The 14,323-nt window shown below is 60.2% G+C and overlaps 4 protein-coding genes across 5 annotated transcripts in view; 3 read left to right on the forward strand and 1 right to left on the reverse strand.

Annotated features, from left to right (window-relative positions):
* The window catches only part of SDRG_04734 (hypothetical protein), a gene marked incomplete at both ends in the record, with an annotated part of 882 nt that extends 589 nt beyond the window's left edge, over window positions 1–293 (reverse strand). The window contains one exon of the mRNA XM_008610417.1: window positions 27–293. Within this exon, the coding sequence (XP_008608639.1) occupies window positions 27–293 (267 nt within the window). The remainder of the gene's footprint in view (window positions 1–26) is intronic.
* A 3,955-nt stretch (window positions 294–4,248) lies between these two features.
* Window positions 4,249–6,574, forward strand: SDRG_04735. 2 transcript variants are annotated; one of them, XM_008610418.1, is made up of 8 exons: window positions 4,249–4,381; window positions 4,428–4,452; window positions 4,520–4,527; window positions 4,570–4,816; window positions 4,865–4,975; window positions 5,021–5,872; window positions 5,914–6,093; window positions 6,141–6,574. In XM_008610418.1, the coding sequence occupies exons 1-8, from the start codon at window positions 4,305–4,307 to the stop codon at window positions 6,546–6,548; spliced, it is 1,908 nt and encodes a 635-aa protein (XP_008608640.1). In that variant the 5' UTR covers window positions 4,249–4,304; the 3' UTR covers window positions 6,549–6,574. The 2 variants fall into 2 exon arrangements, with proteins under 2 accessions (XP_008608640.1, XP_008608641.1); XM_008610419.1 differs by having other exon boundaries at window positions 4,428–4,527.
* Window positions 6,575–7,948: 1,374 nt separating this feature from the next.
* Window positions 7,949–10,357, forward strand: SDRG_04736 (hypothetical protein; the record flags this gene model as incomplete). The annotated part of the gene is made up of 8 exons (XM_008610420.1): window positions 7,949–8,025; window positions 8,080–8,104; window positions 8,164–8,171; window positions 8,227–8,473; window positions 8,517–8,627; window positions 8,676–9,521; window positions 9,565–9,753; window positions 9,797–10,357. 8 exons carry the CDS (start codon window positions 7,949–7,951, stop codon window positions 10,223–10,225), a joined length of 1,932 nt encoding a protein of 643 aa, XP_008608642.1. The 3' UTR covers window positions 10,226–10,357.
* A 136-nt stretch (window positions 10,358–10,493) lies between these two features.
* On the forward strand, window positions 10,494–14,316 carry SDRG_04737 (hypothetical protein). Its single transcript, XM_008610421.1, has one exon. It carries the CDS (start codon window positions 10,518–10,520, stop codon window positions 14,274–14,276), a length of 3,759 nt encoding a protein of 1,252 aa, XP_008608643.1. The 5' UTR covers window positions 10,494–10,517; the 3' UTR covers window positions 14,277–14,316.
* Window positions 14,317–14,323: the final 7 nt, after the last annotated feature.

Here is a 14,323-nt window from a genome sequence, read left to right on the forward strand (position 1 = left end):
ATGCCCATCGAGAGGCCATCGGCGACGAGGTGCGCAAGACCGAGGATCAAGATGACGGCGTGCGGAAGGCCCGAGCCAGCGACCGACGTCACGGTCGCGAAGGTCGTGATGATACCGTCGAGGCCGCCGAAGACCGCGCTCTTGATGTGGCCGCCGTTGTCGAGGTGGGCCTCGCTGGCGTGGCCGGCCTTGGCGAGGTGCACGGCGCGGGAGGCGTCGACGTCGAGGACCGTGTGCGCCTTGCGCGCCTGCTTCATGAGGCTGTCGCTGCCCGTCGAGCCGTACGTGGTCATGCTGGCGAATTTGCGAATGCCCAGCGCCGACCGAATCTTCCGGATACACCCCACGTGGGTACGCTGAGTGTTATAACAGTGGACACGCGCCAAAGTGTGGCGGGCACCAATCCTAATGCGTGCGTTAAACAGGTATAACACATGTCGTCCCGGATGACACGATGGTTGCATGTCCACATCATCGCAGGGCGGGAGATGGTTGAAGCGGCAACTGCACACTCGACACCGCTGCGATGCGTTGGTCACCCTGCGCCATCGGCCATGTTCCTATCACGCGGCTGGCGTTCCTTGTTGGCGACGGTGCTGCTGCCAGTCTGCTATCTTACAGCATCCCTGTATCCAGCATCGAGGAAGCAAGGCTTGTCGTCTCACACGCCACGACATGAGAGAAAGTGGGCCCAGCGGCTGCTTGCATACAGAGGCAACAGCTAACGATGTGGACGACCACGAGAGTAGGCAGTGCAACAGCTGCAGTTGCCTTGGTCCGAGGGGTCAGAATCATTCTCGCACCTTGGGCAGCTGCGCCAGTTGAAGCGGCGACAGCCACTCGCTGCCAAACACGACCACGGTTTCCAGAAAACAAATCGACTGCTCGTACCTGACGACCCGCAATGGTTCAATTTGTTTTGGGATTCCGCTGTCAAAGGTGTGGCCTTGGCGGCGCGATGCCTCAACCTTGGAGCGTTGATTCAACTCTACTTGTGATGAATGCGATGCGACGTGACGTTGTGTTAAACAGCGCTGCAGGTTACGCTCATGCTCGAGAGACGTCGGGAAGCTCTGAGAGGTCCTTGCGTCCGGCGGACGACGAAGCCATCAGCACCCAACTGGCAAGCGACGACTAGAAAAGGAAGCGCCGCGAAGACTCTACGACCTCCTGCGAATGAGTGTCGACATGCATCGGTAATGCTGTGAACGTCAACGCGTCAGGTCGGTCCTCAGTCTTGCGTTGTCTCGCGAGTTGGGATCACCACACACCGTCGGGTACACAATGGGTTCGCCATCAGCGCGCGTCGGTCGTGATCACCCGAAGGGTCTAATTTGGGCTGGTGAGGGCTGGTGATCACCAGTCCTCGCCAGCCCAAATGAACCCTTCGCCATCGAGCCGCTGTCTAAGCAGACGCCAACTGCAACACGGAACAGTACGTAGTCGCCCAAGGAACTCACTTCCACGTCCGCTCAACGACGACGTTGGACCTTCCAGATGCGCGTCAAGAAGTAGATCCTTGAAAACATAAACTGTACTACAGCACAAGTTGGGCCGTCTAGCACAATACGCTCGAAGTCGAAAGTCCACCCCAAACGAGTTCAGTGTAAATTATATCTAAACTAAATACAACTCACTTCAGCAACGAGCACAAGTTGGAGCTTTCGACAGAGCGGACAGAGCATTTGGGGGTTGCTTGCTTGCGCTGCTGCATTCCTCTCTGCGAACAATTCGTCCTCATGCATCTGTGTATATATTCCCAGTCCTTCTTCTCGCCTCTCCTTTCAATAGACACTTGGTGATCGCCATAGGAGAACCAGTCGGTTGACAGCAGCTACAGTACACAAGACTGGGAGGACTACCCGTGCAAGCGAAGCCCAAAGATATCAAAAAATAGCATCGACATAATGTCCGTAACCTTGCACCAGCGCCAATCACGTCATTATTGGCTTCCAAAACCGTACTGGTATCTGGTACAGGAAGGCAGCCGCCGCCGCGGCGGCGAGTTGACGAGATCTGTAGCAGCTACCACCGTCTTGCATCGACACCGCCACAAACCCGCGCCTGCAGTTGCACGCCAGGTATACTCATTTAGTGCAATTGCGTAAATTATCCGGATATGTTGTCTAATCAAAACGGCCAAGCATCCATACAACGGCCAAAATGTAGTCCGTCAGTGCGTCGCCCGCAACCAGCACTCGATGCGCCACACTATTTCCGCACCTTTGCGTGTCGTAGCTCAATGCATCGTACATAGTCCATGCGCTTGATCCACGCGAGTGCACCACGAAGCGATGACGTTGGGCGTTGGGATTTCGATCCGAAACGCCAGCCTTTTGCTGGGTGTCGAAACCGCTGCGCCTCGTCAACGTTGTCAAGGGCGCAGGAAGACAACGAGCGCCCAGCAGCCAAGGAACCAAGCTTGATCTTGAGCACTGCGACGTGTCGATGGCATCCAACCGTCTCTTGGAGGTGTTTTGCCGTGTGACTCTTTCGGTGGACGCCGATCGTCTACGTTTACCTAGTCGTCCGTAGCCACTACACCGCAGGCCTCGCACGTCGCGGCTGGCTGATCCATTGGCTATCGTGCTGCCCATGACACTGCTAGTTGTAGCGACAACGTTGTCTATGATCTAGTACCAATCAGATCTTATTGTTTGAGGACGCCACGCGTCCCATTTGAATGTTGCTACACTCATTCGATGCGCACAGGTTGACGCATTGAAGCGCAAGATCTCCAAATGGCCTATCTCTCCTATCGATCAAAGGCTCTGAGTGTTCGCACAAATGAAGCGGAGCATTTTCTGGGGCAGCTTCTTGTTTTGAAAGAAGGTGCAGTCGGACATCGCGACACATGGAGCCATGAACGATGCCGTGACATCAATAGCGCTTCCATTTTGCACGATGAGAGCTTCTCCGTAAGGCACTCTGGACCGAGGTATCTCGCATTCTTTGGTTTCGTGAGTTGGCGAGTTGTCAGCATGCTCCAGAATCTTGCGACTGCTTAATGTTGCTATGTTTGTGTTAGTGGTTCGCAGGGCTAGGGTCCAATGGGTCGTGGCCGTAATCGCACAGATCGTCGAGCCTGCCATTCCGTAGCATGGACAACAAGGATCACCGGCAGCTTCTACCTAAAACACTCGACCGATGCAATCAACGTCCTCCACGACTCGTTGATCTGCACTTGAAGCCTAACCTTCGTACCCGGCTAGAGTACTTACTTGTCTAGAGCCTGCACAACGAAATTCAAACGGCTGCTACTTTTACTCGCTACATTGTGTCTACCAATTATCTGACGAGCCATCTGACCGTAGAGATATCGGCCGACCCGAGATGTCTTTTCTGACTCGTAACCGGACCCTTATGGACTTACCCACGAATGACAGCCGTGCAGACAGCGTGCTGCGTGGACGTCCCATGTGCATCGATAGACCAGTGCTTAGGTCAGCGTCGCAGTGGCGCTGACTCGGAGCTGCGACAAGACGAGCGACTTCCACGAAGGCTCCAAACTTCTGAGACTCCACGACGACAGCGATCAGCAGTAGCTCGTCCACTGTCCTCGCCTGCATGCGTCGTCGGCCTTGCAGCGTCGATAGTGCGCTTCCAGAGGGTATGCATCTTCGCGAGCATCGCGCGATTCTTGCTGTTTCCAAGTGTCGGATCCCTGTCAACGGTATTTGGTATTCTATATTTCTCGCCATGTGTGGCCGTTGGCACCTGACTCTGAACGCTCTAGGGTACCGCGGGGCGAGCTCGCAGCGCTGAGAGGCGTCAGTCCGAGGACAGAGCCAATCGCGCCAGTGGCACCGTCCACAAAAATAGGTGGTCGGTCGCTGGGCAGTGGTGTCAGGCGGAGATGAGGTTTCCAGAACGCCCGCCCAGATGCCCCTGCGCTCGGTTCTGCCAAAGCTTGGTCTGGGTAATACGTCGCTTCAGCAGCCTGACGCACCTCGCTGGTCGCGTGTCTGCGTTGAACGATCGACCAAACCACCGGACCAATCTCAGCCGACTTGTTCCACCGGCGCCCGTTGGTGGCGGGTAATAATTGCCTTGTGCAGTACACGACCGAAGTAGCTGAGTGGTATTTGGACCATACGTATCTATGCGCTTTGTGGCTATGCGCGCAGATTGTCTGTGCACTACTCTAACATGGGAATTGACCGGATACGGCGAGATTGGACAGGTGGCGGTGCATACTGAAACCAAGAGCCCGCGGACAGTTTTCGCAGCCGGATCAAATCCGGATACGCGGCGCCGGCCCCGTAACGTTAGTTGGCCTTTGGACCACACCTCGGCAGACGATCATGGCGTGGACAATCTCGTTCATGAAGGACGACTGCACGTGCAACGCGCCGACGCTCTTCAGCCTCAAGTACCTGCGGTACGACGGTGCTTGCGACGGCTTCGGACCGCTCACACTTGGCTAGGACGCACCGCGCGGGCAGTGTCAAGGTACGCACTCTAGCCATTGTAGAATCGTCGTAGCTCATTTGGCCTGCGTTTCGCCGCGCGTAACTAGTACATTCGGTACCTCCATCCATCGGGTTCGTGGCGCTGAGGTTGGCGTAGATGCTTCCCGCACTGCTGCCCCGAGCACTCGTTCACCAACTTTTGCACGACGTCGCTCGGCATCCGCGTCTCGAACGTCGCGCACGAGTCGCTGGACGACGTGGCGTTCCTGCGCTTCCACATAACGACGGACGCGCTGCTGCAGCCCGGTCACGAGATTGCGCAGCGCGCCGTGCTCGACGACGTGCGCAGTCTTGCCAACCCAAAGGGCGACTGGATCCCGAGCCACATGGGCCAGTACAACGCGGTACGATACGACTGGACGCTACCGTGGCGCTCATCATTCCATCTGCAGCAAAATCAAGAGCTCTCATTTCGGTTTAACCATAACAACAGCGTCGGGTGGCACTACGGCTGGATGGGGACGTCGACCAAGGCCCACCGAACGTGCACCCACTACCTCGTCGTACGAACCAGTCAGATGCGGACGCAGCGAGGTGATATATACTAGGCCTACATTTTGCGCCCTGTCTCCGCGTCGATCTTCCGCGTCCTCGCGGTGCAGCCGTCGCCGCCGTTCATTGTCATGTCGTACCGCCGCGCGTGCTTTTTCTGCCAGAAGCACAAGCCGTCCGAAGCTAAGCCAGCGTCCGGCGACGGCGACTCGTGCCACTGCGAGGGTGAGTTTAACGTCTCGGAAGGGCTTTTGCCCGAGACACCGGCGCCGAGGCGCAGCGCACTGAACACGCCGTTGCCGTCGGCGTCGCTCTCGGTCGCCTCGATGGCGTCCGGCACCGTGTCGGCGCCGCGCATTTCGCTCGCCGAGTGCCAACTGGCGATTCTGCTCTTCTTCGTGCAGGAGATTCCGGCGTCCGTCTTCTTGGTGGACGCGCGGGTGCGAAGCGTCGTGACAAGTCGCCTCTTTCGACCGCTCCTGGCGCGCTTTGGCGCGACGACGGCCGAGCACCCGCCGTTGATGGCGCCGAGTGGCGCCCGCCGCCCGACGTCGCTAGTGGAGCCCATCCAGATCTTATGCCTCGAGATCCTCAGCTCGGTGCTCGACTTTTTCCTGGACGTGAACCCGCGCCTCTTTAGCTCGTACGTGGCCGTCCTCTTCAACCGCGACCAGCTCTACGAAGCCTATGCGTCGTGGCTCGCCGAGATCCACGGCGTCGTCGTCTCGCACTTGGGGCGGCACTCGGAGACGAACTTGACGCAGCTCGTGGCGCGAATCGTGCAGCTTTCGTCGCAGGTCGACGAGCTGCGGCCGGTACAGACCAAGCTCACGCAGCTCCACAAGATGGACGCGCAAGCAAGTCCCGGGTTCGACTACTTTGTCGCGCAGCTGCGCGAAGTCTTTTTGGTACGCCACGCAATACAACAACCGGTAGACCGACGATGTAGGCGACGGCACCGACGCCGCGACGGCCGGCCACGTCGGTGTTTACGCGGCACTGGACGTACCGGCAGACGATCGCCCACACGTATGCGCCCGGCGTCGACGACCCGGCGCTCTTATCGCTGGTCCGCGCTGCCTTGATCGGCTTTGCGTTCGACGCGCGTCTCGACGAGACGACGCTTTCGGTACTGCCACTTGTACGAACGCCGTTCAAAACGTGTGGACGCTTTAGGTGCACTCGGCGCTCTCCGTGTACGAGACGATCCCGGCCGTGTTTGAACTCGACGGCGTCGGCCACGTCTTTCGCGTGCTGCCCCACGGCGAGTCGTCGCTGTGCCAAGTCGCGGGCTTGAGTCACGGCGACTACGCCGGCGACGTCGACGGCGATACGATCCGGTTGCAGCTGTTTAGCTGGCCGCTGGGCGACGACCGCGCCGCGCACATTGTCCGGTTGACGCTCGTCGCCGACGACGAGGCCCTCGACGCGACGGTCGCCGTGTCGCGGGCGGTGCTGACGCAGCCGATGGACATTTCGACGTCGACGGCCGCCGCCCGCATCGACGCGTTCGCCGCCCGCGAAACCCCCGTCGTGTCCTATCACGTTGTGTACGAGCCGCGGCCGGACCACAACGTGTCGTAATAAACACGTCATGATGACAAGTTGTGCTGTTCTCTAGCTCACCCCCGTCTGGGGGTAGGGGTCGAGAGACCACATTGCCTGACGTGAGTTTGAAACGGCATTTGCAATAGGATCCTGGTCGAAGTGTACATGCTGGTTAAGGACGACTTGGTGTTGGGTGAGACTAGGGTCTTTGTATGCGTCCATCAGCTCGCGTCAATCGACTCTCGTCATCGACCGTGGGAGGGGCAGGAAGGAGTAGGGTCCCTGGAAGGAGTGTAGGAAGTGGAAACACAGCGTGTGATTTCGGAGCACGGTGCGAAATAAAGTGGGAAATGCGTGCGAAATTCGCGAACCTTCGCTAGTCATCATCACTTGACAGAAAACTGGTCATTCGGCCGCAGAGTTGGACACGCCGACGACGTCAATGGCCGCAGCCGCCCGGCGCGTCGCTCTCGGGACTTCGCAACATTGTACATGCGCACAATATTCGCAATATTGTCAGATTATTGACTAGTCTAGGACGACAGAGGTCCCGGGACTCACGAGCCCGAGCTGGCCAATCGAACGCCAGGAACGAGATGACTGCGGTGGTGCCGGCAGCCGCCCATGTCCCATCAGCATGTCGCGTGCGATGGGTGGCGATGAAGATGACTCGCCCTCGGTCCACAAGCATTATTCCAGTCTTCTTCGGCAGTAGACCCTACACCATTTACTGACGTCATCCACCGTCGGCTGCACTGGCAAAGCGCCGAGTGCGGGCGCCAAAGACACATCCCAGCATCAACGACCGGCTGCCATATTGAATATATGGATGCTAGAGCGCGCTGCGGTTGCAATATGCTCGTCGCGAGGAGCGACAACACGCTGTAATATTCGTATGTGAATATTCGATATTCGAAGCGACATCCCATCGCATGAAACGTACCCATTTCGCTGCATGGACAGCCGCGCTTCGATGGTCAGCACTGTAGACACGCAATTATTTTCGAACGGTATACATTGGGCTCAATATATATCGGTCACCGGCAATATAATATTTCAGCCTTGAAGTTGCCAGCGACATATGCAAAAGTGGGACCGCCGCCGCATGGCCCGTCCGGTCTGACAGTATTTTATGACTTGGTGTTTGTATATCTTCCATTAAAATACCGGCTCCCACGTGTCGCAGGGTCGACTTTCGACCGTCATTTTTCGCGATCCCAACGTATTTTTTTACATCATTTCCTCCGTACATCTTGGAATATGTATGGAATAGTCTCTGGCGTCAATGAATTTGGGGTCGACAGCGTTTTAAAAAAATCGTAGTTTTATACGGTCCACACCACCACTGTGGGGAATTGTATGCGTCTTTATCCGGCGTATCCGGATTGGCCGCGCCGCCCGGAGAACAGTTCATTGTTCCTGCAGCATCAGCGACGATGGACGCGCCGGCGCTGGCCTTCGAGAAGGAGGACTGCCGCTGCAACCGACCCCTCTTCGACCTCAAGTACCTCCGGTAAGACCGATTGCACCCAAGGGATGGGCCACTCACGCCGGCGGCGACGGCTAGGACCCACCGCGCCAACAGTGTCAAGGTACGTCGATGCATCATGTCCCAGTACTCATGGTCGCCGCCCTGGCATGCGTCGCGTAGCTCATTCGGTATGTGCTCGATGAATGGCCAATGCGGCGGATGCGACGCGAGCATCTATGGTAGGTGTTTTCCACACTGCTGCCCGTCGCACTCGTATGCCAACTTTTGCGCGACGTCCATCGACCTCCGCGCGACAAACGCGCCGCCCGACGTCGAGAACGACATTGCCGTCGTGCGCTTCCAGACGACGTCCGAGTTTGTGTACAAGGTTGGCGACGAGCTGGACGCGCAGGACGTGCTACTGCACCTCCGCCGGTACGACGACAACAAGGCCGAGTGGATCCCGAGCGAGTACCAATACTACAACAAGGTACCGCACCTCTGCGATCCGTCGGTACGATGCAACGCTGTAGGCGACACAAACCATGACGTATCGCTTCAACCACAAGAACAACCTTGGGTGGCACTACGGCTGGATGGGGACGTCGACCAAGGCCCACCGAACGTGCACCCACCAAGTCGTGGTACATCCTCCAACCCTTGGTGTTAGTGCATTCAAGCCTTGTGGACAGGGCTACCTACTGCGAAAGTCGGGTGCGTCTTTGGTCGTCCTCGCCGTGACGATCTCGCCGCCCTTCATCGTCATGTCGTACCGTCGAGCGTGCTACCACTGCCAGAAGCACCGCGAGAGCGACGCCGACGGCGCTTCGAACGCGACGCCGGCGCTCTGCGAGTGCGAAGGCGAGTTCAACGTCATGCAAGGCCTCTCAATCGGGTCGTCGCCAATGCGGTCGACGACGCCGGCGCGGCCACCAGCGCCGCCCGCCCACGCGCTTTTGGACCCGAGCACGATGGAGCGGCAGCTTGCCATCCTCTTTGGCCTCTTGCAGCTGCCGCCAGCACACGCTTTTGCGCCGCAACTGCACGCGGTCGAGGCGCGGCTGGCGAAAAGCCTCATCTTGCCGCTCGGAGACCGCCTCGGGTTCTCGGCGTCGCGGAAGCGGGCCATGGCGATCCCGATGATCCCGACGCGGCGCCCGGTCATGTCGCCCGTCGCGCACGATCTGATTTCGCTCAAGTCGTGCGCGGTGGACTTGCTTCTCGCGACGCTCGGGTCCTCGGACGTGCTCTTGCACAACGTGCAGCAGTTTACGCAGAGCACGGGCTTCCTCTTCGTGCGCGGCGACCTCGCGCAGTCGTACGTGGCGTGGCTGAACAACTACTACCACCTTCTCAACGCCCGCCTCGGCGCGCTGGGCACGCACCTCGGGCACGTGGCCGGCCACATTGCGCACGCGGCGAGCTCGGTGCCCGAGCTCCACTCGACCCGCGTCTACCTCGACGGGCTCGACGCGCCCGAGACCGCCAACACGGCCGGCTTCGACTACTATGTCGCCCAGCTCCGCGAAGTCTACATGGTACGATTCGGGTGCTTGATACAAAGTTGATACAATGACGCAGGCGGATGGATCGCTGCGCGCGCAGATGGCGTCGCCCGCAACGTACTCGGCGCACTGGGTCCTCGACAAGGTCGTGGGGCACCGGTACATGGACTCGAACCCAGAGTTGGACCCTTCCGTGGTCTCGCTGCTCCGGGGCATCACAATGGGGTACAGCTTCCAGCTCCGCGTGACCGACGCCGCCCTTCAGGTAGTCGGAGCACTCATCGTGCGTCCTCAGCACTGAAGCGTAGGTGCGCTCGGACCTCCACGCGTTCGATACGGTCTGGTCGGAGTTTGTCTTCGACCAAGTGCCCCGCGTCTTTCGCGTCTTCCCAAACGGCGAGTCGTCAATGGCGCCGATTTCGCAGCTGCAGCACGGCGACTACGTGGCGATGCGCCTCGATGCCGACACGGTCTCGCTCAAGCTCTATGGGTGGCCCAGCGACAGCAGCCGCGTCTGCTACGCGGTGCTGCTGACGCTTTCGCTCGCGTCTCGGACGCTCGATGTGTCGGTGCGCCAGTCGTTTGTCGCCGGGCCTGTCGACGTGGCGTCCATGGTCGTCGAAGAGCGCTGCCAGCAGTACCTTGTCGAGCACGAAGTCGAGGTGCTGCAGGTAGTTACGCAGTACAGCCTCGCCGACGCCACGACTCCCACAGCGTCGGACGCATCGATGGCGTAGATTTAGATTTAGTCGTCGTCGTCGCTAGTTTTGGTTGGAAAGATTTTGATATACATAATTGTCGCTACCGACTAGAAGTAGGAAGCTCTCGGACCGACGCGCAGCGATACCTGAGTGATCCTCTTGGCCATGGGCATTATTGTCATTTCAAATGCAGTCAAGTCGGGTCCAATGCCTAATTGTGGCTAATTGTGGCTAATTGTGTCTACTTGTGGCTAATTGTGGCGGTTAAATGTGGCTATTTCAGGCGGCGATCCTGGCATTTGGGTTTTCGTTGGCCGCATTGCCTCGGATGGACGACCTCCGCGACCTCTGTGCGATCCATGCAGAGTCCTCGAGCGAGTCCGTCGAGTCGTCGTCGGAAGAGAGCGCGCCGAACTCTCCAGCCGCGCCCGCCATCGTCCGCGCCCGCCCCATGGTCGAGCAGCCCGGCGACGACGACGATGGCAGTGAGTCCGAGGTCGACGGCGCCGACCCGTACGTGTACATTGATGACTCGCCAGAGGAGACAATGGAGCCCGGCGAGCTGCCGGCGATGGATCTCTCGGTCATCTACGGCTTTGAGAGTGAGAGCTCGGGGGATAGCAGCATCTCAGGCGGCGAGGACGACTTCACACCCGGTCAACGCCGAGCAAAAACGCCAGCGTCGCAGCTTGGGCCGCGACAGCGTCGGCGGATCAGCATCTCGGCGCCACCCAAGGACGAGATCAAGATCAAGGTGCAGCCACTCGAGATCAACGTCCCGTTCGACTTTACGCTCGAAGCGATTGCGACGTACAGGGCCGTGTTTGGGTCGTGCAACGTCCCGGCCTCGTACATGGTACCGTCGACCGAGCTCTGGCCAGAGCACCTCCACGGCTTGCGTCTCGGCGCTGTCATTGCGCAGGTCCGCGCGTCGCCAGAAATGCTCCAGCAGCGCCGGCTCCTCGACGCGATGGGGTTTGTCTGGACGTCCAAGCGCGGCCACGTCCGCTGCATCATCGTACCGCCACCGACCAGCGGTCGGCGCGAAGCTGCGGTCGCTCGACCGGCCGTCGTCATCCTCGGCGCGCTGCGACTCTACCGGGACCTCTACGGGTCGCTTGAGATCCCAACCGACTTTGTCGTGCCGCCCTTTAGCCGGCCGTGGATCCGGGCGCACGAAGGGCTCATGCTAGCGCACGCGCTGCCTTCCTTTGCCGTGCACGCGTACGAGCTGTTGGAGGACGATGCGAATGACGCCCGGTCGCTCGGGCTCCTTGACGGCGTACCACTGTGGACCACACTGCTGGACCTTCTCAGCGACTACCTGCAGCGCTTCGACACGAGCGCCGTGCCCGTGCATTTTGTAATTCCGCGAGACGACATGACGTGGCCGATCGAGAGCCATGGCGTGAAGCTCGGTGAGATCGCATGGACCCTTGGCGTCCGTGAGCCGCTGTTGCCTCGGCCGTGCAAGCGGCAGCTGGCCGACCTCGACATCGACCTCTGCTCGGACGCCGCATGGAGCGCAGTTGTCTCTGCGCTGGAAGACTATGTCGGCGTCACTGGTCACGTGCACGTCCCACCCGGCTACAGGTGCGGGGACCTCCACCTCGGCTACTGGGTCGAGCGGCTCGTCGAGGCGGATCGCCTCCAGCTGCTACCGCGTGCGACGGCACAGGCGCTCCGATGGCTTCGCAACCGCACCACAAATGTGGTCGACGACAACGACGACGACTTGGGACTAGATCCTACGACGACCGACGATGCGACGATGCGACCACCCGACGACGTCTGGACGGCGACCATCGAGCACTTCGACGACGAGTGCGAGTGGAAGGCGCGGCTCTCGGCGCTGCGGCAGTACCACGGCCGGTTTGGCCATCTTCTAGTGCCCGACGACTATGTGCTCGACAGCACTGAGCCTTGGCTTGCGCTCTACCCGCTTGGCGACCAGGTGCTAACGCTGCGCCGCCGCCAGCGAGACTTGAACGCCGTGCGCATCGACGCCCTCGACGAGCTGGGGTTTGTCTGGGACCTCTGGGCGCACGAGCTCTGGCCGACGCTCGAAGATGCATTAGAGGCGACACCGACGCCCGTGCCTGAGAACACTGCGCTCTCGTCGCTCAGCGACAACCCGTGCGGCTACTACTGGACAGTCCTCGAGGTCCACGAAGGCTTTGCGACCCGCTGGTACCAGGAGCGTCTCAAGTGTCTCGGGTTCGACCCGGCGACGCGCTGGGCCGCCAAGCTCGACGCGCTCTCGACGTTTGATGCGGTCTTTCAGCATCTCCACGTCCCACTCTCGTTTGTTGTACCGGACGCGCCGCCGTGGCCGCCGCAGACGCACCACCTCCCGCTCGGACTCGTCGTGCAGTGGATTCGACAGTGCAAAGAGCACATGCATTTGGCGCGCAAGGCAGAGCTGGACGGACGCCACTTTGAGTGGACGGCCGTCGACTTTGGCGACGTCGACGCCGGTCTTGCGCAGTACAAGCTTCTCGTCGACGCGGATGCGGCTGTCCCTCCGACGTATGTGGTCCCGGCGCATGCGCCGTGGCCTGAAGGTGTCTGGCAGCTGGCGCTCGGGGCGCTGCTGGCCAAGCAGCGAGTGTATCTCCGCCGCATGACGGCCGTGCACGCGCACTTGCTCGCCTCGCTGGGCGTTCCAGGCGTGCCGCCGCCGTCGCTGCAGCACGTTCGCTACAACTGGTTCGTGGTCGTCTCGGCGCTCGACGAATTTCAAAGCCGATTTGGCCACAGCGACGTGCCATTGCTCTATACGGTCCCGAGCGTCGGTGGCAAGTGGGTACGCAGCCTCCTCGGGATGCCGCTCGGCTTCTTTGCCCGCGTCTTGCGCGACCACTTTGCCAGCCTCGTACCGCACGTCCAGCAGTCGCTCACGAGTCTCGGCTTTGCCTCGTCGACTCGGAGAAGCGACGAGCGGCTGCTACCGAGTCCGCTGAGCCCTTCGCGACCGATCACGACCCCGATTGCGCCTCTGAAAACGCTCGCCGCGATGGCGCGAAGAACCCGTCACCCCAAGCAGCCAGGATCCAGCAGCGAGAGGCCGCTCATCGTGTCAAGGAAACGAAAGAGTGCCCCGCTCCCAATGGCGCCGCCGGGTCGACCTCGGCCGCGAGATGTGACGCCCGATGGCAACGACAGTCCGAGTCCCGTGTCACCACTGCGCTTGCGTCTTCATACGCCGAGGTTCAACATCGTCCGTCTTGCTGCGCCGGACGACGCCTCGGTCGGCTCGCCAGTGTCGGACGAGCCAGTACTGCCGAGCCCAACGCAGTCTAAGAACGACACTTGGGGTATGGATGATGACGACGCTGGCGGCATCGACATGGACGACTCGGGAAGTATCGACGTGGACGACACTGCTCGTATGGATGCCGATGGCACTGCTCGTATGGATGTCGATCATATAGCCACGACGGACAAAACCCCCGTGGAGCTCTTTGAGCCGGACGAGACCCGTGCACTGCGGCCGCTGCCGCCGTCGATACCGCTTCTCCGGGCATGCCACATGTTCTACCGCAGCTACGGGCACATGAACATTCCCCGATCATTTGTCGTGCCAGCCAACGACGCTCAATGGCCCCACGAAGCGTGGAACGTTCCGCTTGGCGCCCACTGGCACGCGTCGACGGCGACGACGAGCCGCTGCGTCCACCGGCCGCCCGCCGAGCTCGTGCAGGAAGGGCTTGCAGCCTACGAACGTCGCACTGGCCATTCGCACGTGAGCCCGATATTTGTGATCCCGGACGACAACAACTGGCCCGCCGACGTGCGTCGACTGCGCCTTGGCGCCGCGCTGCAGCGACTGACGCCCGCGCTGCCCGACGTCGTTGTCGACTGGAGCCTCTGCCTCCTGGCGCTGTCGACGTACAGGGCGACCCAGAAGCATGTGCATGTACCAGCGACCTTTGTCGTTCCGGCGCACGCGTGGGAGTGGCCCGAAGAGCTCTGGAGCTACCCCCTCGGCGACGTCCTGCAGCAGATTCGCGCGGGGCGCGTGGCGCTCGGGCGGTCCGACGCCACGCTCCTCGAACGACTTGGTTTCTCGTTTGCCGATAGCTGAGCTGGACTATTGCAAATGGAAATCGTATCCTATTGCTATTATTGTCC

Source organism: Saprolegnia diclina, assembly GCF_000281045.1.
Source record: "Saprolegnia diclina VS20 unplaced genomic scaffold supercont1.12, whole genome shotgun sequence".
Taxonomy (NCBI): Eukaryota; Oomycota; class Saprolegniomycetes; order Saprolegniales; family Saprolegniaceae; genus Saprolegnia; species Saprolegnia diclina.